We start from the raw sequence: 22932 nt of genomic DNA, 5'->3' as shown, positions 1-22932 counted from the left end.
TGACCTAGCAGGCAACCCAGCCCCCCAGATTAGTACAAGTGTGGTAGCTGGGCCACAGGAAATTAGATTATCCTGAACCTGCAACTTGAACAGAAACTCTGGACCTTCGACATTCGACGAAAGAAGAAGACTGAAGAATCTCCCTTGTGGCCAAGGAGTGGCTATCCTGTGCAAACAGGCACCATCAAGAGACTTACCCTTTGCTTTGCTGAAGTTCTACGAGGGACCGACTGCAGAGCCTGACCAGAGCCTCGACTTCCAGACTTCTCCAACCCTGATCCACATCCACAGCCGAGCTGAGATCCGTGGAGGCGACGAGAGACGTGGGACCGGCTACCTGGGAAAAGTGGCGAGTATCTTCCAGCGCAGCTTCTGAGGTACCCTCGAAGTTGTGCACCGGGGAATTGAGAAGCCCCAACCCCAAGCACCATCTGCACCGAAGATCAGCCCCCCACACTACACGAGTCCTGCGTGGGGCCCTTCTGATTTTCCTGCTTGCCGCGTCTGTCCGGTTGCTTGCCCGTTGGCTAGCGGCCTTTGCGACGACACACCTTTGAATTTCCACTGCTGGTTTGGCTCCTCCAGACTGGCTTCTGCTCCTCTGCAAAAGAGAAGCACCCCAGACCTTCCTGGTCTGTACCAGAAGCAAGTCCTCCATTCTTCGTGCGTTCCGCTTGCCAAGGCTTGGTGAGTCCTAGTTCGACTTCGACGCCGCCGACAGCAAGAGCCTTCGTGGGACAGCTCACCTCCTGGTCATCCTCGACGTCTCCTGGTACCCGTGGCTGCTGCGACAATCTTCACCTCTTCACCTGCATCTTCACGACATCGCCTGGTTCCTTCCTGGTTCCACGTGGTCACTGGCTAGTGACCCAGACTCTGTCCCTTCTGCTTGCAGGTATCCTTCCTTTTTGATCCCGGCCTTGGGATCCACCGGACACTCTTCACTGACTGCCTGTCAGCAACTTTCCTTCAGGCATCCATAGAAGTCCACGACGAAACCCGACGCAAGTTCACACCTATGCACCCGCAGCCCGTGGGATAGGTAACTTGGGTACTCCGGTGCTCACAAGGGTATTGACTATCCTAGGGTCTAGTTTCCAAGTCTCGACTTTCTAGCTATACCAGAAGTGTCCTAAAACTGCTTATTTCTAACTGCTAGTGATTGTATCGACTTTTACGCATTACGCGTGAGTGTTTCCACTCTGCACCTGAATCCCGTGGGCCTCCCAGTTCCTAACTGTTGGTAGTGTAGTGTAGCCCCAGCGATTCCCTAGGCCTAGGCCTATTCTATTTCCGTGACAGTGGTCCTTATACCACTTCTTTAGTATATGGTTTGCGTGGCCCCTAGGGCCTAACTGTATTACTTACCTGTGTGACTTAATGTATGCTTAAATAAGACTGTGTTGTACTTACCTCGAATCTCATAAAGAGTGCTGAGGGTTTGACTAGAATAAATACACTTTATTTTATATATATATCTTTTGTGGTGTCCTTTCATTTGGTATTCAAGGAATTATATACGGTATAACAGCTGGCTTCACATGCCATTCAGAGTTTAGCCTAAGACTGCTCTTGTCCATGCTACCACTAGGATAGCTGGTCTATAAGGTTGACTTTACAACCAATCACCATAAGGGTTGTTTGGACTGATATAAGGTGTACACTAGAACTAGTGACAATATACATCAGGCCAACTTCTCACAAATACTATAAACAATTGTTTGTTCCACCTTAGAGCACTCTATAGCAAGACTCTGTATTTATATCTAGAAAGTTTAATCAGACAGAATGTCGTCATAAAGCCGCAACCACAGCTCAGAATGAGCCAGTTTCTTCACTGGTGCAAAGCTGGCTATACAGCTATTCTTTATCCTGGGCTAACTACTGAAGATAGCGTAAACACCACTTGCTGACTAACGTTGTTCTAATTCCAATCCTCGAGGATATCTCAAATAAGGTTTTAACTTCACATAGTGTAATATTGTCTCTAACACCAGTGTCTGTGAAATGTTACTTGGGTCCAAATACTGATGATATCCCAAAAATGTGTAATATTATTTCATTATAGGGTGTGGCTGGCCTTGCAGTTGAGCTTACATTGCCCACAATAACAAACTAAAAGATAAACTTACCGCTCTTCTCAACCACTTGAAACACAGCATCTGATAGAGACTACTAGCCGCAGATTCCTTAACTTAGAATTATCCCCAGGCGTGAGACTGGATCCGGAAAACTTTTTTGCCCAGCATCTCGGCGCGCCGGGGGGCGGTACCACGCAACTCCGCCCCGAAGTCCTCCGTGGGCGTGACGTCCGCGAGGTCACATAAGCCGCACACCGGCACTCTGACGTTAGTTTTCTTCTTTTCCGTGTGCCACGCAGATCCGGATCTTGTCCCTGGCCTGTTTCAGGCATTCTTTTTCCACTTTTAGGCTATTTTCTTGAGAACAGTGTGCGAATGCCTTTGGGCTTTAAGACGTGCTCATCTTGCACGCGCCAGATGTTGGCGACGGATCCTCACCCCATCTGCATGTGGTGTTTGGGGGAGCACAACGACCCCACGGACTGCGAGGCGTGTCAGCAAATGAAGCCGAAGTCCCGACGGGAGCGCCGGATGAAGCGCCTTTCGGTGCACATGTCCCGGTCGGTGTCGGCGCCACGCCAGTTCCCCGTGGAAGGCTTCAAGACCTGCCGCTTCCGTCTCCGATATTGTCCCTCTCCCAGGCCGCAAGGGCGTCGCTCGCCTGTTGGTAAGTGTCGCAGTTTGTCCCCGAGGCCCGGTCCCCGGCCTCTTGGGGGTGTGGGTTCTCCGCGGGAGGTGCGGCCCCATGTGTCACCAACCTATCTGCTGTTCCCTTGCACGGGGGCGACCAGAGCCCAGATGGAGACCTATGCGGCGGCCTTCCAGGCCTTGTTGGCTCTTCCTTCTTCTCCTTCTCTTCCTGGGCCGTCTGCAGATCCCTTGCCGCGTGCGGGGACTCCTGCGACGGCTCCAGCGCGGCAGGTTTCGGATCCAGGTTCGGAGGATCTGGTGCCGTCGGGGTGCGGCCCTTCGGGGTTCCCTCCTTTGGACCACGGCGCCTCTGTGCATCGCCGCAAACCCCCGCGGGGGTCCCTGTGGTGTCGCGGGAGGTTTCCGGGGATCGGGGCGTGTCCTCGAGTCCCCCTTGGTCCTCTGGGCAGGCGGTTGTCTTGTCCGAGGCAGCGGTGACGCCGCTCAGGCGCCGGCGGCTGCTGGCCCTGGCGGCACCGCAGGGGCTGGCTAGGGGTTGGGGCGTGACCCCGGGCCCCTCTCGTCCCTCCACGCAGGTGGCTGCCCCGAGTCGATGCCTTTCGAGCGCCGTTCCTTAGCTGCCCTGGCTCCGACCCCGCCTCGGTCTCCTGCGTCGTGCGTTGTGACGGAGGTCGTTCCGGCGTCCCCTTCGGCGCCGGTCGACGTTGACCTGACGCCGGTGGCGGACTCTACGCACCGGGCCGACGTCGGGTCGTTGATTCGTCTTCGGACGCCCTCTCTTCTCCAGAGGTTCAGCGGTTGGTGGTTTCATCTTCTCCGGAGACGGGTCGCCGCGTCGTGGCTTTTTCCCCGGCGTCCTCTAATTATGGCTCTTCACCGTCACCGTGCCCGCACTCTTCTCCGGAGGCGCCTCAGGTTCCCCGTTCATCTGTCCACCCTCCCCCGTTTCGGGCTTGGCCTTTCCTTCCACTGGTTGGACTGGGGGACAGCCGCCTTAGCTTGCAGCCGTCACCCACGGAGGAACTGCTTTCCCCGCCGCGGGACCCTACAGAGGCGAGTGCTGCCTTCGCTGGGGCTGTTTCCATGGCTGCGGGGATCCTGCGCATAGGCGATCCAGCTGCCCGTTTCCCCACGGATCATCTTCTGGAGGTCCTCCATCAGGGTTCTGGTGGTCGGGAGCTGCTTCTTCCCTTCGAGGCTTCGCTCCACACTTTTCTTTTGGGGGCGGCCCGCCACGGGGGAACCGGTGCCCCAGCAACTTCTGCACCGCCACCGTCCTGCGCCGCATTATCCTATCTGTCTTTCCCTCCAAACCTCTACCAGGGGCCCTCTTTTACAGACTGTCTTTCCCTCCCTGCCATCGGTGTTGTCTCCCCCGTCGCGGGAGGCCCGCTGGTTATATTCCTGGGGGGCGCAATATCTTCGCCTCCACAAGTGCGGCTTTGCGGGCACTTAACACTCTGTGTATTGGCTAGGGCCACTTCTTGCTTGTGAGATTCGGTGGAGTCCCTTCTGTCTGTTGCTTCTCAGGAGGGTGCCTATGTTGATCTGAAGCACCATGTGTTGGATGGCCGGGAGCTGGCAGCGTTTATTCTTCGCTCGGCTCTGGACATTTCGGAGGTGCTTGGTCGTACCATGGCTTCTTCAGTGGCCCTTCATTTGCATGCCTGGCTACGGGATAGTGTGCTCCCGAAGAACGTTAGGGAACGGCTGGTGGACCTTCCCTTTGATGGTACTCTTTTGTTCCACGACCCTGCGGATTCTGCCATTCAGAGGTTTCTTGCGGGGCTTCCTCCTCCGTGACCTGTGAATTGGTCTGTGTTTCGGGGGGTGTTCTTTCGTTGTTTTCCTGGGGCCTTGTAGCGAGTAGCCCCGGTTGTCTGTTTTGTGTGATTGATGTGCCTTCAGGTCCTTTTGTTAGGACTTTGGTGCTGTTGGCTACTGGTCCGGCCCTGGTTTGACTTGTGGTTTTGGCTGTTTGTAAGCCGTGTAGGCCCTGAGATTAGGCCTTCTGTGTATTCTTTATTGGTTGCTTGCCAAGCCATCTGCGGTTTTCTACGCAGGTTTTTCTGTTTGTCCTCTGCTGCAGATATTTTTTCCTAAGAGGGTTCCCATAGTTCTTGGGACGTAACTTACCCTATGTGGGGTACTGGTAGCTATTATATAGCTCTGTCCTGTGCTGGGGAGGTGTGGTCCCCTTTTTGGGCTCCTTGCACTCCGTGGCGTCACGGTATTTCGCAGGTGCGATCCTCTTGCCACTTGTCTTGGGGCATCTTGCGCTGGGTCCGTCCTTCTCCTTGTCACAGCGTCGCTTGGCCGGTCTGGCCTGCGGTCTGCGGCATCGTGTTATGGCGGTTCTGCGTTTTTGTCATGTGTTTTGGCTTGCTCCGCTGTCTGCTGCCCCAGAGGTTTTGGATTTCCTTTGCTTCTGTGTTCTGGTGGCCGGCTTGGGCCCGTCCTCTTTCGCTCTCTTTCATTCTTTCTTTTCTGCCGGTCTCCTCCCCTTCTTCGCGGGTCAGTGGGTTTCTGGGCCGGCCCCTTCCTTGGGGTGTGGCCTGGCCCTTCCTGGCCTCTGCTTTTGGCTGCCGTTTGCCTAGTTCTGTGCGCGCTGTTCCGTGGTGTTGCTGCTGCTGGCGGCGCTTGCCCGGCAGACTTGCTTATTCTACTTCACCGCTGTGCTCTTTGCCTTGATCCCTTGCGTCTCTGCCTCTGGTTCCGCTGGAGCTTTGCACAACTGTGCTTTTCTTCTTCCGCCTGTGCTGTTGGCGGTGGAGCCGTTCCGGCCCTGCCCGCTGCTTGTGGCCAAGGTGTATTCAGCTCTTTTCTATCTCTTGGGTTCGAGGTGGCCCTTGTGCTCCTTGAGGCTTTTGGGGCGCTGTCTGCCCCTGCGGGGTGTTGGGCGCTCTCCATTGGTTGGGCTTAGGATCTCCTGGCCTTTTCCTTCTTGTCCTTGTGTGGTCTCTCCTGGTGGGGAGGCCTCCCTTTTGGGTATGGCTAGGGTATCTATACCACGTTAAGGAATCTGCGGCTAGTAGTCTTTATCAGATGTACAAGTTACTTACCTTCGATAACGATGTATCTGGTAGAGACGATTCTAGCCGCAGATTCCTTCACGACCCACCCTTCCTCCCCGTTCTGCGAGGACCCTCAGCTTGGTTTTCTGCACGCGCCTCCCTCTGGGTGGTTTGTCTTCTGTGGGGGTCCTTTTCGTTTTCTTTCCATCAGGCTCCCTCCAGCTGGTTTCTCTCCAGTGTAGGGGCCTGCTTTTGCTCTTTTTTCCCTTTGTTGTTACAGTTTCTGATCCCCTTGCGGTCTGCTATGTTGGGGGTTCTGTGGCCTGTCCTTGGCCCCCTGCTCCTTTCAGGGGCTATGTCCCTCCTTGACTGTCTGGGGGTGGATGGCTGTTTCTCCTCTGTTCCGGGCTTGTGGCCCTTCGCTGTGCAGTCTCTCTCTCTTTCTCTTATGGAGCTTCCAATGCTTGTGCCTCCAGACTGGCTATCACCTTGGCTTGTGTGGTGGTTCCACGGGTGGTGCTTTACGCCTTCCCTGATGTGGCTTTGCTGCTGTGGCCTTCTGATACTTTGGTACTGCCTGGTGCTCTCACCTTGGCTTGCACAGTTGTTCCTCAGAGGTGCTCTGCTCTTTCCCTTCTTTGGCTTTCCTGTTGTAGCCTCCTCTCGCCTTGGTGCCACCGGGTGGTGGTCCTCACCTTTTGTCTCTCTCTTCTTGTTTCTCTGGTTTTTTCGCACACTGTTCCCATGTTCTCCTCAGTTTTGTTGTGATGCCTCCGCATTGTGACGCGGTAAAGTTCTCCGAAGCAAATTGACGTCAGCGCGATGGGGTGGGGCTTATGTGACCTCGCTGATGTCACGCCCGTGGAAGACATCTGGGCGGAGTCGCGAGGTACTGCCCCCCCGGCGCGCAGAGATGCTAGGCAAGAAATGTTTCCGGGTCCAGACTCACGCCTAGGGATAATTCTACGTTAAGGAATCTGCGGCTAGAATCGTCTTTACCAGATGCATCGTTACCGAAGGTAAGTAACTTGTACGACGGTGGAGGTCTTTGGCAAACACAGTGAGAAGGCGCTTTTTAATGTTTATACTTCGGTTAATGCTCAGTTCATAAGGGGAACAAAGCGGTACAAAAGGGGGTGGTGATGGACGGAGCGTCAGAACCAATCAAACACTCACACCCAGTCAACAGATCTGGGTTTGATCCATCACCGTTCTTTAGCCCACTCTACCTCCCCAGTTCAGACATGGCCATATGCAAATCAGTCTGACCCTGTGCCTCATGGTAACAGTCCAGCCCGAACTGCCAAGCCATGCCTTCCCTGGACCTTAAACAAGCTTCCTAGGACCAGTTTCTGGCATTTGAGCCGTCTTCAGCCAGGCTTGCTTGAATCCAGTGGCAAAGTGAGCAAGGGACTCACGTCTGAGCATACCCTGCCAACTTATGGCGAACAAAGCGGCACAAAAGGGGGTGGTGATGGACGGAGCGTCAGAACCAATCAAACACTCACACCCAGTCAACAGATCTGGGTTTGATCCATCACCGTTCTTTAGCCCACTCTGTCTCCCCACTTCAGACATGGCCATATGCAAATCAGTCTGGCCCTGTGCCTCATGGGAACAGTCCAGCCCGAATTGCCAAGCCATGCCTTCCCTGGACCGGAAACAAGCTTCCTAGGACCAGTTTCTGGCATTTCAGCCGTCTTCAGCCAGGCTTGCTTGAATCCAGTGGCAAAGTGAGCAAGGGACTCACGTCTGAGCATACCCTGCCAACTTATGGCGAACAAAGCGGTACAAAAGGGGGTGGTGATGGACGGAGCATCTGAAAGAAACACGTTAGTTAGATTCCTCACCTTAGAATATCCCCAGGCGTCAGACTGGATCCGGAAGATTTTTGTAGCAATACCCCTTGCGCGTCGCTAGGCGTCGTCTGCGGCTCCGCGTCCGTCGTTGGCGTCGTGCGCCGGAATGACGTCGTCGGAGTACTTAGACGCCGCCCTCGCGCGCTGACGTCAGTTCTTCTTTTTTCCGTGCCAGTAAGTGCCGATCCGAGAGAGCTACCCCTTTTTGACTAACTTTTTTGACTTTTTTTGGTCACTTTCTCGACTCTGGTGCCGGTAGGATGCCTGGTTTCAATGCCTGCGACGATTGTCACCGACTGATGTCGTTGACCGATCATCACCGCCGGTGCCTGTACTGTTTGGGCCTCGACCACGACGCGGAGTCGTGCTCCGATTGTATGGCCCTGACCTCGAAAGCTCCGCGGGAGCGGTCCCGTAAGCTTCTCGAGCTTCGCCACTCGGCTCCGCGCTGTAGGAGAGTAGGGTCTGCTTTCTATGTTCACCCCCACTTTTTGCTTTTGCTTTACTGGTTTTCGACTTAGATGTGGCTGTGGGCCTGCTAATCAGACCCACAGCCCTGCTGTTCTCTCTCTAAATTAATACTATGTACTTTAGGTGCATAACCCATTTGGATAGGATCACCTTATTGGCCCCTGTACAGTGTACCCTAGGTACCCAGGGCATAGGTGTACCCTAGGCCTACCAGGGGCTGCAGCATGTATTATGCCACCCCTGGCCTGGCCTTCCATTTTGACACAACTGGCTGATCACTCAGCTGGGGCAAGGTCGTGTAATCACTCCTTGCTTAGGTGTAGTATTCCTATACCTAACTTACATATAGACACATGTGTACCTATCAGTCACTCCTATGGCAGGCCTTAACAATCCTGGAGGCAGAGTGCTTGGTAACATGTGAGATGGTGCTCTAGCATGAGCTGAGCCTGTCTGCAGCTTTCGGAACCATGTCCTTATAGCTGTTCTATGATATAGCCTACCATATACTCTTAAAGTGCCTTATAATCTTAGACGGTTATGGTAACTATGGTTTGGCTTTATCGAAACATGTCGTGTAAGGTGTCTAACACTGTGGAATAATACCCCCATACCATTTCTGGACATGAGGATATTATTCCCCCCTTCTAGAGGGAAAGACATGTTAAAATCATACTTCACTGTTAGCCTCTGACCAAAGCCTCAGCATCACAAAATGGATGCTGCTGCCACGACACAAGTCTGACCTCCTGCAGCTGGGAGTGATCCCAGCCAGGGAGGCCTGGACAATAGGTTTCCTGCTTGGGGAGGTGCTAGCACCTCCCCAGACAGCCTTTAGTGTATTGGGGCAGGGTGGGCTGAAAGGAATGAGACATGCCTGGGGCACACAAGGTGTTCCTTGCATAGTCCAGTTCAAACCGGCGCTGGGGCACTCCAGCCCCAGCTCTGGCGCGAAACTGGACAAAGGGAAGTGGGTGTAATCACCCCCTCCCAGGTCCCACCCATAAGGCGTGACCTAGCAGGTATCCCAGCCCCCCAGATTAGTATAAGAGTCGGAGTTGGGCCTCAAGACTTTAGATTATCCTGAACCTGCAAACTTGAACAGAAACTCTGGACCTTCGACATTCGACGAAAGAAGAAGACTGAAGAATCTCCCTTGTGGCCAAGGAGTGGCTACCCTGTGCAAACAGGCACCATCAAGAGACTACCCTTTGCTTTGCCCAAGTTCTACGAGGAACCGACTGCAGAGCCCGACCAGAGCCTTGACTTCCAGACTTCTCCGACCCTGATCCACGTCCACAGCAAAGCTGAGATCCGTGGAGGCGACGAGCGACGTGGGACCGGCTACCTGGGAAAAGTGGCTAGTATCTTCAAGCGCAGCTTCTGAGGCACCCTCGAAGTTGTGCACCGGGGATTGAGAAGCCCCACCCCCAAGCACCATCTGCACCGAAGATCAGCCCCCCACACTCCACGAGTTCTGCGTGGGGCCCTTCAGCATTTTCCTGCTTGCCGCGTCTGTCCGGTTGCTTGCCCGCTGGCTAGTGGCCTTTGTGACGACGCACCCTGAAATCTTCATCGCTGGTTTGGCTCCTCCAGACTGGCTCCTGCTCCTTTGAAAAAGAGAAGCATCCCAGACCTTCCTGGTCTGCACCAGAAGCAAGTCCTCCGTTCTGCGTGGGTTCCGCTTGCCAAGGCTTGGTGAGTCCTAGTCCAACTTCGACGCCGCCGACAGCAAGAGCCTTCGTGGGACAGCTCGCCTCCTGGTCCGGGTCGTCCTCGACGCTTCCTGGTCCTCCTGGCTGCAGCGACAAGCTTCACCTTCTCCTGCAATCTTCACGACATCGCCTGGTTCCTTCCTGGTTCCACGTGGTCACTGGCTAGTGACTTTGACTCTGTCCCTTCTGCTTGCAGGTCTCCTCTCTTCTTGATCCCAGCCTTGGGATCCACCGGACACTCTTCACTGACTGCCTGTCAGCATCTTTCTTCAGGCATCCATAGGAGTCGACGACGAAACCCGACGCAACTTCACCCCTATGCACCCGCAGCCTGTGGGCTAGGTAACTTGTGTACTCCGGTGCTCATCAGGATAGTGACTATCCTAGTGTCTAGTTTTCCAGTCTCGACTTCCTAGCTACTCTGGAAGTGTCCTAAATCTATCTATTTCTAAACTGTACTATTGCTAGTGACTTTTACGCATTACGCGTGAGTGTTTCCACTCTGCACCTGAATCCCGTGGGCCTCCCACTTCCTAACCTTTGGTAGTATAGTGTAGCCCCAGCGATTCCCTAGGCCTAGGCCTATTCTATTTCTGTGACAGTGGTCCTTATACCACTTACTTAGTATATGGTTTGCGTGGCCCCTAGGGCCTAACTGTATTACTTACCTGTGTGACTTAATGTATGCCTAAATAAGACTGTGTTGTACTTACCTCTAATCTCATAAAGAGTGCTGAGGGTTTGACTAGAATAAATACACTTTATTTTATATATATATCTGTTGTGGTGTCCTTTCATTTGGTATTCAAGGGATTATGTATGGTATCACAGCTGGCTTCACATGCCATTCAGAGTTTAGCCTAAGACTGCTCTTGTCCATGCTACCACTAGGATAGCTGGTCTATAAGGTTGACTTTACAACCAATCACCATAAGGGTATTTGGACTGATATAAGGTGTGCACTAGAACTAGTGACATCATACATCAGGCCAACTTCTCACACGCGCCACTCTCGATCCCGGTCTAGGAGGAGGTCCAAGGATCGGTCGCGGAGCCACACACGACATCGTCGCTCGTCTGGCTCGAAGTCTTCGGGTAAGTTGAAGCACTCCAAGAAGTCCAAGAGGCGACACCGCTCTTCGGACTCCCCTCGCCGGTCGCGCGACTCAGCCGAGGGTCAGGGTGGTTTCACCCCGCGGCTCCGCGCACGTCCCCATACCCGCCGGTCCCTGGGACTGACGCGACACCGGCGGAGGTCAGTGCCTTCCTCTCGGCCATGAGGAGCCTGGCCCCGCTGTCGACGCCCGCCGGCGCGCCTTTGGGCCCCGCGGACTCGACAGGGCGACCCCGGCGCCGTTGGAGGCTCCGGCCCCGACGACGCAGGTCCCCGAGGGGTCCATGCCTGGGCCGCCGTCGGCGCCGGTCGACCTCGTCACGCCTCCTCCGCCGGCATCGACACCGGTGCCACCTCCGACGCCGACTCCGGTCGACGTCGATCCCCGGTTCAGCCCCTGTCCGGTCCCGATGCCGGTGCGGCGCCGCATCCGACGCCGCTAGAGACACATTTTGTCTATCGACCGGTTCCGATCATTCCTCCTGTATACCAGGAATCGGATGACGGGGGCGACTGGGAGGGGTCCGTGGACCCTTTGGCCCTTCAGGGCCAACTTTCACAGGACTGGGCAGATGAACTGGGGGAGGCCAGTGGTTTGGATACCTCACCGGACACTGGATTCATCTCTCCTCCGACTGTGGCTTCGGAGGAGGGTGCAGCTTTTTCTGTGGTGCTGCGCAAGGCGGCTGCGGCCCTTGGGCTTGAGCTGCCTGCCGTGGCTGTGAGGACTAACCTCCTCACTGAGGTGCTTCAGTCTGCCGCATGCTCCACTAAGCCTCTGCTGCAATTCAATGAGGCCCTCTCTGACGTTCTACATGGCACCTGGTCCAAGCCCTCCACAGTCCCTCCTGTTGGTAGGAACGTTGCCAGGCGCCACCGCCCTGCTCCGGGCGACCCCAGTTTTCTGTCCCAACACCCCACCCCCGAGAGTCTGGTTATCCAGGCCTCTACCTCCCAATCCTCCTTTCCGTCCGCTCCTCCAGACCGAGATTCCAAGAGACTGGAACAGTTCAGTAAAAAGCTGTTCTTCTCGCTCAGTTTGGGCCTGCGGTCTTTGAACACCGCCTGTCTCTTGGACCGTTATTCCCACTCTCTGTGGGATATGGTGGAGGACGTGCTGCCACTGTGCCCGGAGGAGGCCCGGGCACGGCTTTCCTCGGCTCTGGCCGATGGGAGAGATGCAGCGCGCCATGCCATCCGATGTGGACTCGACACTACGGACTCGCTGGGTAGGGCGATTTCTACCACGGTGGCGCTTCGACGTCACGCCTGGCTGCGGTCCACGTCCTTTTCAGGGGATGTCCAGAGCACTCTCATGGACATGCCTTTTGATGGCGCTCGCCTTTTTGGTGAGAAAGCGGACAGTGCGCTGGCTCGCTTCAAGGACTCCCGGGCTACGGCCAAGTCCTTAGGCCTCTCGGCCCCGCGGCCACAAACTTCCGCTTTTCGCTCCTTTCGTGGCCAAGGAAGGGGCACCTCCTCACGTCCACCTAGCCACCGGCCGCAGAACCAGCCTGCACGCGGTCGCGGACGTGGTTTCCGCCGAGGCGGTACTGGAGGACAACGCGGTCAGTCCACATCCACCCCGGCAGCATCCGCCTCAAAGCCTTCCTAGTCCGAGCTTTCAGGCCCATTCCTTGCCAGTGGGAGGCCGGGTTCGCCATCACCTGCTCCACTGGCGTACCATTACTTCGGACAGGTGGGTGCTGCAAATCGTCCGAAGGGGCTACTCCCTCCCCTTCGAGACGACCCCTCCAGCCATGCCACCGCAGCACCACCGTATCTCGGAGGATCATTGAATCTTCTGCGAGAGGAAGATTCGGCCCTCTTGGCCAAAGAGGCCGTCGAGCGCGTTCCGAGCCCAGAAGTAGGTTGTGGTTGTTATTCCCACTACTTTCTGGTTCCCAAGAAGGGCAAAGGGGGCCTGCGCCCTATCTTGGACCCCTGGAACGTCAATGCCTTCCTCCGGAAGGAACTGTTCAAAATGTTGACTTTGGCTCAGGTTCTAGCTGCCCTAGACCCTGGAGACTGGATGGTAGCGTTGGACTTGCAGGACGCATATTTCCACATCCCCGTCCTGCCGGCCCACCGGCGTTACCTGCGGTTCACGGTGGATCCGGAGCACTTTCAGTTCACCGTGCTCCCCTTCGGCCTTACCAGTGCCCCTCGGGTGTTCACGAAAGTGATGGCGGTGGTCGCAGCTCAACTGCGCAGATCAGGGGTTTTAGTCTTCCCCTATCTCGACGACTGGTTGTTGAAGGCGGGCTCGCCCCAGACAGTCGTCTCCCACCTCCAGACTACGGCGGATCTCCTGCATTTGCTGGAGTTTTCCATCAACGTGCCGAAGTCACACCTGAGCCCCTCTCAGAAGCTCCTCTTCATCAGAGCGGTTCTCGATTCGGCGCAGTTCCGGGTTCATCCACCGGAACAGTGGGTCCGGGATATACAGGCCCTGATTCCCATCTTTCGGCCTCTATCCTGGGTTTCGGTCAGGCTAGTGTTGCGGCTTCTGGGGCTGATGGCCTCCTGCATCCTACTAGTGCATCACGCCAGGCGGCGCATGCGGACTCTGCAGTGGGACCTGAAGTTTCAGTGGGCCCAGCATCACGGCAACCTGTCCGACCATGTCTTGATCTCGGAGGGCACTGCACAGCAGTTGCAGTGGTGGCTGACGGACCGCGATTGGGTCACAGGCAAGAGCCTCTCCCTACCCCTACCGGAGCATGTCGTAGTGACGGATGCGTCCCTACTGGGATGGGGTGGCCATATGGGAGAGGCGGAGATCAGAGGCCTCTGGTCTCCGGCGGAGTCTCGCCTCCACATCAACTTGTTGGAGCTGAGAGCGATCCGACTTGCACTGAAAGCCTTCCTTCCCTCTGTCCGGTGAAGTGTTGTGCAGGTGTTCACGGACAACACCACCACCATGTGGTATTGCAACAAACAGGGCGGGGTGGGGTCGTGGACCCTTTGTCAGGAGGCTCTGCGCCTCTGGACATGGCTGGAACACCAGGGCATCACCCTGGTGGTTCAACATCTGGCGGGCTCTCTGAACGCCAGAGCAGACGAACTCAGCCGCCGGTGCATGATGGATCACGCATGGCGTCTGAACTCCGAGGTGGTGCAAGGTCTCTTTCAGCAGTGGGGAGAGCCTTGGTTAGATTTATTCGCCACCGACGAGAACGTGCAATGTCATCAGTTCTGCGCGTCGGAACTCGCTCGGCGACGCTTTTCGTCGCGAGTGGAGTTGCGGTCTGTTGTACGCCTTTCCGCCTATACCACTTCTGCCCAGAGTGCTGAAGAAGATCAGGCGCGACCGGGCCCAAGTCATCTTGGTGGCTCCGGATTGGGCACAAAGGTACTGGTATCCCGAGCTACTCAGTATGTTGACCGATCCTCCGATACGTCTGCCCCTTCGGGAGGATCTTCTGTCGCAGCAGCAGGGGGCGGTCCTCCACCCGAACCTGTCCAGCCTCCACCTCCATGTGTGGAGATTGAGCGGCGGCAGTTGATGCCATTTGACTTGCCTCCTGAAGTCTGTGATATCATTCTGGCAGCCAGGCGTCCCTCCACAAAGACGGTATACGCCTGCCGGTGGAACAAATTTGTGGCATGGTGCTCAGCAAAGGCTGTGGATCCCCTTTCCGCCCCTCTTTCTGAGGTTCTCCTCTTTCTGCTTTCTTTGGCCCAGCAGGGCTCTGCCCTGGGCACCTTGAAAGGTTATCTTGCTGCCATCTCTGCCTTCTTACGGCTTCCTGATCAGCCCTCTCTTTTCAAGTCCCCTGTAGTGTCATGCTTTCTTAAAGGCATTACTCACACGTTCCCTCCTGTCCCTTTCGTAATGCCTCAGTGGGACTTAAATCTTGTCTTAACGTTCCTGATGTGCGCTCCCTTTGAGCCTCTTCACAATTGTCCTCTTCTCACTCTTAAGACTGCTTTCCTGGTAGCCATCACCTCGGCTAGACGGGTGAGTGAGCTCCAGGCTCTATCGTCCAAGCCTCCTTTTCTATCTGTTCATCCGGACAAGGTTGTCCTTCGGCCTCGTCCTTCCTTTCTATCGAAAGAGGTGACCCCCTTTCATCTTGGGCAATCTGTCACCTTGCCCACCTTCTTTCCACCTCCGCATCCTTCCAAAGAGGAAGAGCGGCTCCACCGTCTGGACCCAAAACGTGCGCTCTCCTTTTATTTGGACCGCACGAAACAGTTCCGGGTGGACGACCAGCTTTTCATTGGCTACGTGGGTGCTAAGAAGGGAAAAGCTGAGCACAAACGGACCATCTCCCGGTGGGTCGTTTTGTGTATAAAAACCTGTTATTCCTTGGCAAAAAAGGACCCTCCTGTTGGGCTGCGAGCCCATTCTACTCGGGCCACAGCGGCTACTACTGCTTTGGGACGGGGAATCCCTTTGCAGGACATCTGTCAGGCGGCGACGTGGGCTTCGCTGCACACGTTTGCCAGGCATTATTGCCTAGACAGCCAAGTCCGGAGGGATGGCTTCTTTGGCCGTTCTGTCCTCCAGGACTTTCTGGTGTGATCTTGGTTCGCAGACCCACCACCGGGGTTGGTATTGCTTGGGTATCTATTCTAAGGTGAGGAATCTAACTAACGTGTTTCTTTCAGATGAACAAGTTACTTACCTTCGGTAACGATGTATCTGTAAGAAACATTAGTTAGTTAGATTCCTCACCGACCCACCCATCCTCCCCGTTCTGCGAACTGATATCTAGGGTTAAGGCTATCCTTTTCAGGGCCCTAGATTTTTTGGCACCAGTGTCGGTTTCTTGCATGGCTCTGCGTTCCTGGCGCGCAAAGCTATGTACAAGAACTGACGTCAGCGTGCGAGTGCGGCGTCTAAGAACTCCGACGACGTCATTCCGGCGCACGACGTCCGCGGAGCCGCAGACGACGACTAGCGACGCGCAAGGGGTATTGCTACAAAAATCTTCCGGATCCAGTCTGACGCCTGGGAATATTCTAAGGTGAGGAATCTAACTAACTAATGTTTCTTACAGATACATCGTTACCGAAGGTAAGTAACTTGTTCGTCAGAACCAATCAAACACTCACACCCAGTCAACAGATCTGGGTTTGATCCATCACCGTTCTTTAGCCCACTCTGCCTCCCCAGTTCAGACATGGCCATATGCAAATCAGTCTGACCCTGTGCCTCATGGGAACAGTCCAGCCCGAACTGCCAAGCCATGCCTTCCCTGGACCGGAAACAAGCTTCCTAGGACCAGTTTCTGGCATTTCAGCCGTCTTCAGCCAGGCTTGCTTGAATCCAGTGGCAAAGTGAACCAGGGACTCACGTCTGAGCATACCCTGCCAACTTATGGCGCACAAAGCGGTACAAAAGGGAGTGGTGATGGACGGAGCGTCAGAACCAATAAAAACACTCACACCCAGTCAACAGATCTGGGTTTGATCCATCACCGTTCTTTAGCCTACTCTACCTCCCCAGTTCAGATATGGCCATATGCAAATCAGTCTGACCCTGTGCCTCATGGGAACAGTCCAGCCTGAACTGCCAAGCCATGCCTTCCCTGGACCGGAGACAAGCTTCCTAGGACCAGTTTCTGGCTTTTCAGCCGTCTTCAGCCAGGCTTGCTTGAATCCAGTGGCAAAGTGAGCAAGGGACTCACGTCTGAGCATACCCTGCCAACTTATGGCGCACAAAGCGGTACAAAAAGGGGTGGTGATGGACGGAGCGTCAGAACCAATCAAACACTCACACTCAGTCAACAGATCTGGGTTTGATCCATCACCGTTCTTTAGCCCACTCTGCCTCCCCAGTTCAGACACGGCCATATGCAAATCAGTCTGACCCTGTGCCTCATGGGAACAGTCCAGCCCGAACTGCCAAGCCATGCTTTCCCTGGACCGGAAACAAGCTTCCTAGGACCAGTTTCTGGCATTTCAGCCGTCTCCAGCCAGGCTTGCTTGTATCCAGTGGCAAAGTGAGCAAGGGACTCAAGTCTGAGCATACCCTGCCAACTTATGGCGAACAAAGCGGTACAAAAGGGGGTGGTGATGGACGGAGCGTCAGAACCAATCAAACACTCACACCCAGTCAACAGATCTGGGTTTGATCCATCACCGTTCTTTAGCCCACTCTGGGGATTAAACCCAGATCAGTTGACTGGGGGTGAGTGCTTGCAATGTTCAACACTCCGTCCATCATTTCCTTTGGTTTTTGCTTTGTTCGCCATATGTTGGCAGGTTATGCTCAGACGTGAGTCCCTTGCTCACTTTGCCACTGGATTCAAGCAAGCCTGGCTGAAGACGGCTGAAATGCCAGAAAACGGTCCTAGGAAGCTTGTTTCCGGTCCAGGGAAGACATTGCTTGGCAGTTCGGGCTTGACTGTTCCCATGAGGCACAGGGTCAGACTGATTTGCATATGGCCATGTCTGAACTGGGGTGGCAGAGTGGGCTAAAGAACGGTGATGGATTAAACCCAGATCAGTTGACTGGTGGTGAGTGCTTGCAATGTTCAACACTCCGTCCATCATTTCCTTTGGTTTTTGCTTTGTTCGCCATAATTTGGCAGGGTATGCTCAGACGCGAGTCCCTTGCTCACTTTGCCACTCCGTCCATCATTTCCTTTGGTTTTTGCTCAGTTCATAAGGGGGACAGATTTTGTTCTTGCTGCAGAAGTATTGGACCAAAAGCTGTCTGTCCACGCTCGCTGCTTTCAGTTCTCGAACAGCAATGCTTTGATTCACTGCTCCAGTCTCTTCAGGAGCAAATATAAACTCCCAAGGTTACATCTTATTTTGCAATTGAGTGTGCTCCCAGTCCTTGCTGGGTGCACCCTGTGATGGTGAATGTGCACCCAAAATCTAATCTGGCACCAGGGCTTCAAATCTGAAATGATTTGCATGAGAAAGTATGTTGAGAAAAATATTGCAATTATAGATGACTAATGCACATTCATCTGCTCTAAAAGTAAAGGTCTTCACTAGCAAACTGAAAAGGCTAAATCAAGTTGTTCACATGTAGATACACGACCTACAGATTAAAAACACACACATCATTGAAGCAGGTTCTTTAACAGACTTAGCTCGTACTTTTAAAGTCTTATTCTCGAGCAGTCCACAACAGTATTGTTCAAATTTGTAGGCTGGTAATTCAATTTTGGAAAGGAATTATTCTTAAAGAGCTTTAGTTAAAAGGCAACAATGTTCATGAAAAGTATTTTGTTGCATGATGAACCATCTATATACACCCTATATGAAGATACCATATAGACAGGTCACCATTTGTCTTATTGTTAGCGTTGGTTCTCGTATTTAGCTCCCTTCCACTTTTGATTCCGTAGACCACGCTATTGGTAGGGCTCATCATGCATCATTCCTATCTTTTCCATGTCTTCATTGAATGCTCATTAAAATCTGCTTGACGACTTTTACGTACACTTCGAAAGCAGTAGGCTTTGAAGTTGACACAGAAAGAATTGGAAGAAAGTGTCTGTTTGATAACTCATCCATCTTGACACTGCCAAGGTTTAATAACTTAGCCAATTTGCTGACAGGCAGCTGCCTTTGAAAGCAAACAAACCGCATTTGCTTTATCAATTTTCCAGAAGTCGTTTTTGGGCAAAATTGCGTTATTAGAGGCTGTATTGCAGTCAGGCACATACCTTTCATTACGGCATCCTAAGCGGGTGCTTCCTTCATACATTCATGTTGAAACTGTTGCTTTGTTGCTACACTTTTTTGAGATGTTACTTGATAGTTTTATTGCTAAGTTTTTACTTTCCCTTTTTATTCTTAATCGACAGGTGGAAAATCTTAGGACGTTTTTATGTCCCTTGCTTAGAACGGCTTTATCCAACATGACTGTTGAAACATACAGTGACTGGGGAACTTGTATAGCAACCTCTTGTGTAAGTATTGTACAAAAATAGTTATATACATTGCTTGAAATTCCTGTTCCAGGTGATAAATTGTGATGGTTAAATCTCCAGGTATAGCTTATAACATTGTGAGTTAAAATCTATGTTCTCCTTCAGGGAATCTCAATTGATAATTTTAAGTATTGAGTTGTTCCGCCATGTTCGGAATCCCGGAACACTTTTAAAAGTAAATCGTTTTCCATACTTTACATTTGAAAAGTGAAATTTTCTTAACTAAAAAAAATCGATCTGAAAGAAAAAGTTATAGATTCCTTACCTTAGAATTCCTTACCTTAGAACTACCCCCAGGCGTCAGACTGCATCCGGAAAGGTTTTCATCAGCAGCACCCCTGTGCGTCGAAAGGTGGCGTAGGTCGGCTCCGTGTTCATCGTTGGCATCGTGGTCGTCGGTATGACATCGCGGTAGCTACATAGACGCCGCCCTCGCACGATGACGTCAGTTCTTTCTTTTTCTGCTCCAGCAATCGCAGATCCGGAGAGACTGGAACCTCCAGTCACTTTTTGACTGACTTTTTCTTGACTTTTGTCAACATCATTTTTGTTGGGTCCATCGACTTCTGGTGCACAAGGGATGCCCGGTTTCAAGGCTTGCTGTTCCTGCCGAAAGCTGATGTCAGTGACAGATGCACACAGCGTGTGCCTGTGGTCCCTGGAACGCGACCATGACCCAAAGTCGTGTTCCGACTGCCGGACCATGAATCCGAAGTCTTTGCGGGAGCGGTCCCGAAAGCTTCTCGAGGCCCGGCAGTCTGCTCTGTGCCGTTCGAAGTCCAGGTCACATGGGAGGTCAAGGCACTGGTAAGTTGAAGCACAAGAAGAAGTCGAAGAAGCATCGTCGCTCTTAATGTGATTCATACAGACCATTGTCCGTAATTAATACAGACGTGAAGATCCTTGCCAAGCTTCTGGCTAATAGGCTTAGCCTGTTAATGGAGAAGCTGGTGTTGCCAGACCAGGCAGGCTTTATACCTGGGAGGGCAACCTCTCATAACTTGCGAACACTGTTCTCAGTGATGCACAGGGTCGATCCGAGGCTGGCGCTCGTGGCGGTCTTCTTGGATGCCACGAAAGCTTTTGATTCAGTGGAGTGGGATTACTTGTTTGCGGTACTGCCGTGCATGGGATTTCCGGTCAAATTCCTGACCTGGATCCAGATTTTATACACTTTCCCCTACGGCTCGGGTACAAATCAATGGGCACATCTCCACATCCATTATGCTCTCGAGAGGCATGCCCTCTTTCCCTGCTACTCTTTGCTTTAGCTATTGAACCCCTTGCAGCGAGAATCCGTCAACATCATTTGGAGAAAGGCCTCAGATGCTTCCTGCGACCGATACTAGTTTCTTTATATGCGGATGATGTCACCTTGTATGTTAAGGACCCGGTACACAATCTCAACCCGATCTTGCGGGAGGTTATACAATTTGGAGGGTTGTCGGGCATAGAGATTAACTGGTCCAAGGCGCAGATATTCCCGATCACTCCCGCGGCGCAACATTTTCCGATTGACTACCCCATAGAGTGGTGCGATGGAGGGGTGAAATATCTGGGGATACACATCACTAATGATCATGATGAATTGCTGCGTAGTAATTATGGCAAGGCACTGGAACATGTCACAAACTGTATCACTAGGTGGGTTGCTCTCCCGCTCAACATGGCATGACGCATCTCACTCATTAAGATGGTCATCCTCCCTAAATTTTTATATCTTTTTTAAAATATCCCGCAGTATCCCGGACGCCCTTTTTTTAGCATGCTTCGGTCTGAGCTCATTCGGTTAGTCTGGGGTGGTAAGCAGCCCCGCTTACAATGGGAGATACTGACTAGACCTTACTCCGAAGGTGGCTTTGAAGTACCAAACTTTGAACTGTACTATCTCTGCGCTCAGGCGCATTTCACCCATTATTGGTTTCACCCCCCCAGATATACATCTCAGGTCGCCACCGAGCATTGGCTGGCCCACCCCATCCCACTGGACAGGGTCATCCTTTCGGTGCTGGAGAGCAGTCCAGAGGGCCCTTCATCTGTAGATTGCACCGTAAGAGCCTGGCAGTGCCTACTTCGTATACTTAAAGTTCCGGTGCTCTATTCACCGCTGCTCCCCCTCACATACCACTCGAAGATGCCTGTAGTCGCAGAAGGGGTTTTCTCCAAAACCAAATCCAAATTTCGCATACATACCTGGGGTGACCTCTATCTAAATGGTAAATTTAAAGATTTGGCGCAGCTCTTTCAAGGCCCATCGGCATCCTCTATGGATATTTCTTTATACGTACGACTGAGTGCAGGGATTGAAGGAACATATGCCGTCCTACCCGCTGGAACCCCCTACGCTCTCCCCATTACATCATATGTTGCGCGCTCCTGAAGCCTCGCACCTGGTATCGACCCTATATCGAAGCTTGTATACAGGGACTGAATACAGGGCATGTCGTGCCCGTGCAAAATGGAGAGTGGAGTTGGGATGGGAAATCACGGACCAGCAGTGGTGCTACTGCTGTAAACAGACTGAGCTTGTTTCCTCGAATGCCAGACTCCGTATTACACACTACAAATTCTTACATTGCCTGTACCTTACCCCCGCCCGGTTATTCCGTCATAGGTTACGTGATAATGCAAGGTGCGATAGATGAAGAGTAGATGGGGCGGACTTTCTGCACCTGGCATGGTCCTGTGAAGCGGTGTGGGAGTACTGGCGGCAGGTGTGACGCCGGCGCTGATGACCTTGCTGAAAATTCAGGTGTCCCCTATGGTTGCTTTGCTAGGGTATGTTGAAGAGATCCCGACTGCCCACCGCAGATTTGTTGCCTTTAGTGTTGCATTGGCTAGGCATAGAGTGGCATGCAGATAGGGCATGGGGCGGGCGCCGAAATTTAAGGAGTGGTTGGGTGGCTTGATCTTGTGGCAAGAGAAGTTGAACGCATATGCTGGGGTACTTCCCATCCCCTCTCGACCCAGAGACATATGGGCGCCTCTCACTAACTACCTTCTGGATCATCTGCTTACATAGCTCATGGACAGTTGTTATAATTTGACTGGAAGGCTGGTATTATATTATAATTGGTGGAAGCCATGAAATTAGGCACAGCATATAAGATGGTTGGGATTGGGTGCAACTGCTCCCTAATGAGGAGCAGTGACCATATTCTTGGCCGGGACCCGCCTGCATTCTTGTATTGTATAAGATTCGACTAACTTGTGTAACGTTGCTTTTCTAGGTACCTTGCCACTCGAGCATACGGCACTTGGAGACCTGATATCATTGTTTGTGTTATGCAATGTGGTACATTGGAACATTTAAAAGACTGCATATGTGCTGGACCTCATCATTGTGCATGTTTACTGATGTTGTATGAGAATTGAAAATGAAAATGCGTATTTCCACATCCCCATCCTGAAGTCGCACAGGAAGTATCTCCGTTTTACTGTAGGGTCGCAACATTATCAGTTTGCGGTCCTCCCGTTTGGTCTTACTACTGCACCTCGAGACTTCACCAAGGTGATGGCGGTGGTGGCAGCCCATCTCAGAAGGTCGGGGATTCCAGTTTTCCCCTATCTGGACGACTGGCTGATCAAAGTGGAGTCGCCAGAGAAGGTGCTTAATCATCTGCAGGTTACAACTCAGCTGTTGTACAAATTGGGTTTCTCGATAAACGTGCCCAAATCTCACCTGGTGCCCTCTCAGCGCAACCTGTTCATAGGGGCGGTACTGGACACTACTGTGTGTCGAGCATTCCCTCCTCCTCAAAGGATTCTCGACATACAGGAAATGATTCCTTTGTTTTACAATGGAGCGGTCGTTCCAGTCCTGAAGGTCCTTCGTCTGCTCGGTCTGTTTGCTTCCTGCATTCTATTGGTCAACCATGCACGCTGGCACATGAGGGCGCCAAAGTGGTGCCTCGCAGGCAGTAGTATAATTTCAACTGAGATCTCAGGGAGTCTGTGAGGATCTCCAGAGAAGCTGCAGCGGATTTGTATTGGTGGAGCGTGGAGGGCAATCTGTCTCAAGAAAAGCCCTTCCATCTACCGCCATCGGTGGCCACAGTGATAACGGATGCATCCACTTTAGGGTGGGGTGCGCATCTGGGGGATCTGGAGATCAAGGGTCTTT

At 53.0% G+C, this 22932-nt stretch overlaps 1 protein-coding gene across 2 annotated transcripts in view; it reads left to right on the top strand.

The window, feature by feature from the left end:
* PSME4 (proteasome activator subunit 4) overlaps positions 1–22932 on the top strand; it is a 1714764-nt gene that overhangs the window by 1101937 nt on the left and 589895 nt on the right. For both annotated transcript variants that reach the window (XM_085612595.1, XM_085612594.1), the window contains one exon: positions 18684–18788. In XM_085612595.1, coding sequence (XP_085468721.1) covers positions 18684–18788 — 105 coding nt within the window. The remainder of the gene's footprint in view (positions 1–18683; positions 18789–22932) is intronic.

This window comes from Triturus cristatus, chromosome 6 (genome assembly GCF_964204655.1).
Source record: "Triturus cristatus chromosome 6, aTriCri1.1, whole genome shotgun sequence".
Taxonomy (NCBI): Eukaryota; Metazoa; Chordata; class Amphibia; order Caudata; family Salamandridae; genus Triturus; species Triturus cristatus.
The sequence above is the reverse complement of the archived record's forward strand: the minus strand, read 5'-3'. Positions and strand labels throughout refer to the sequence as shown.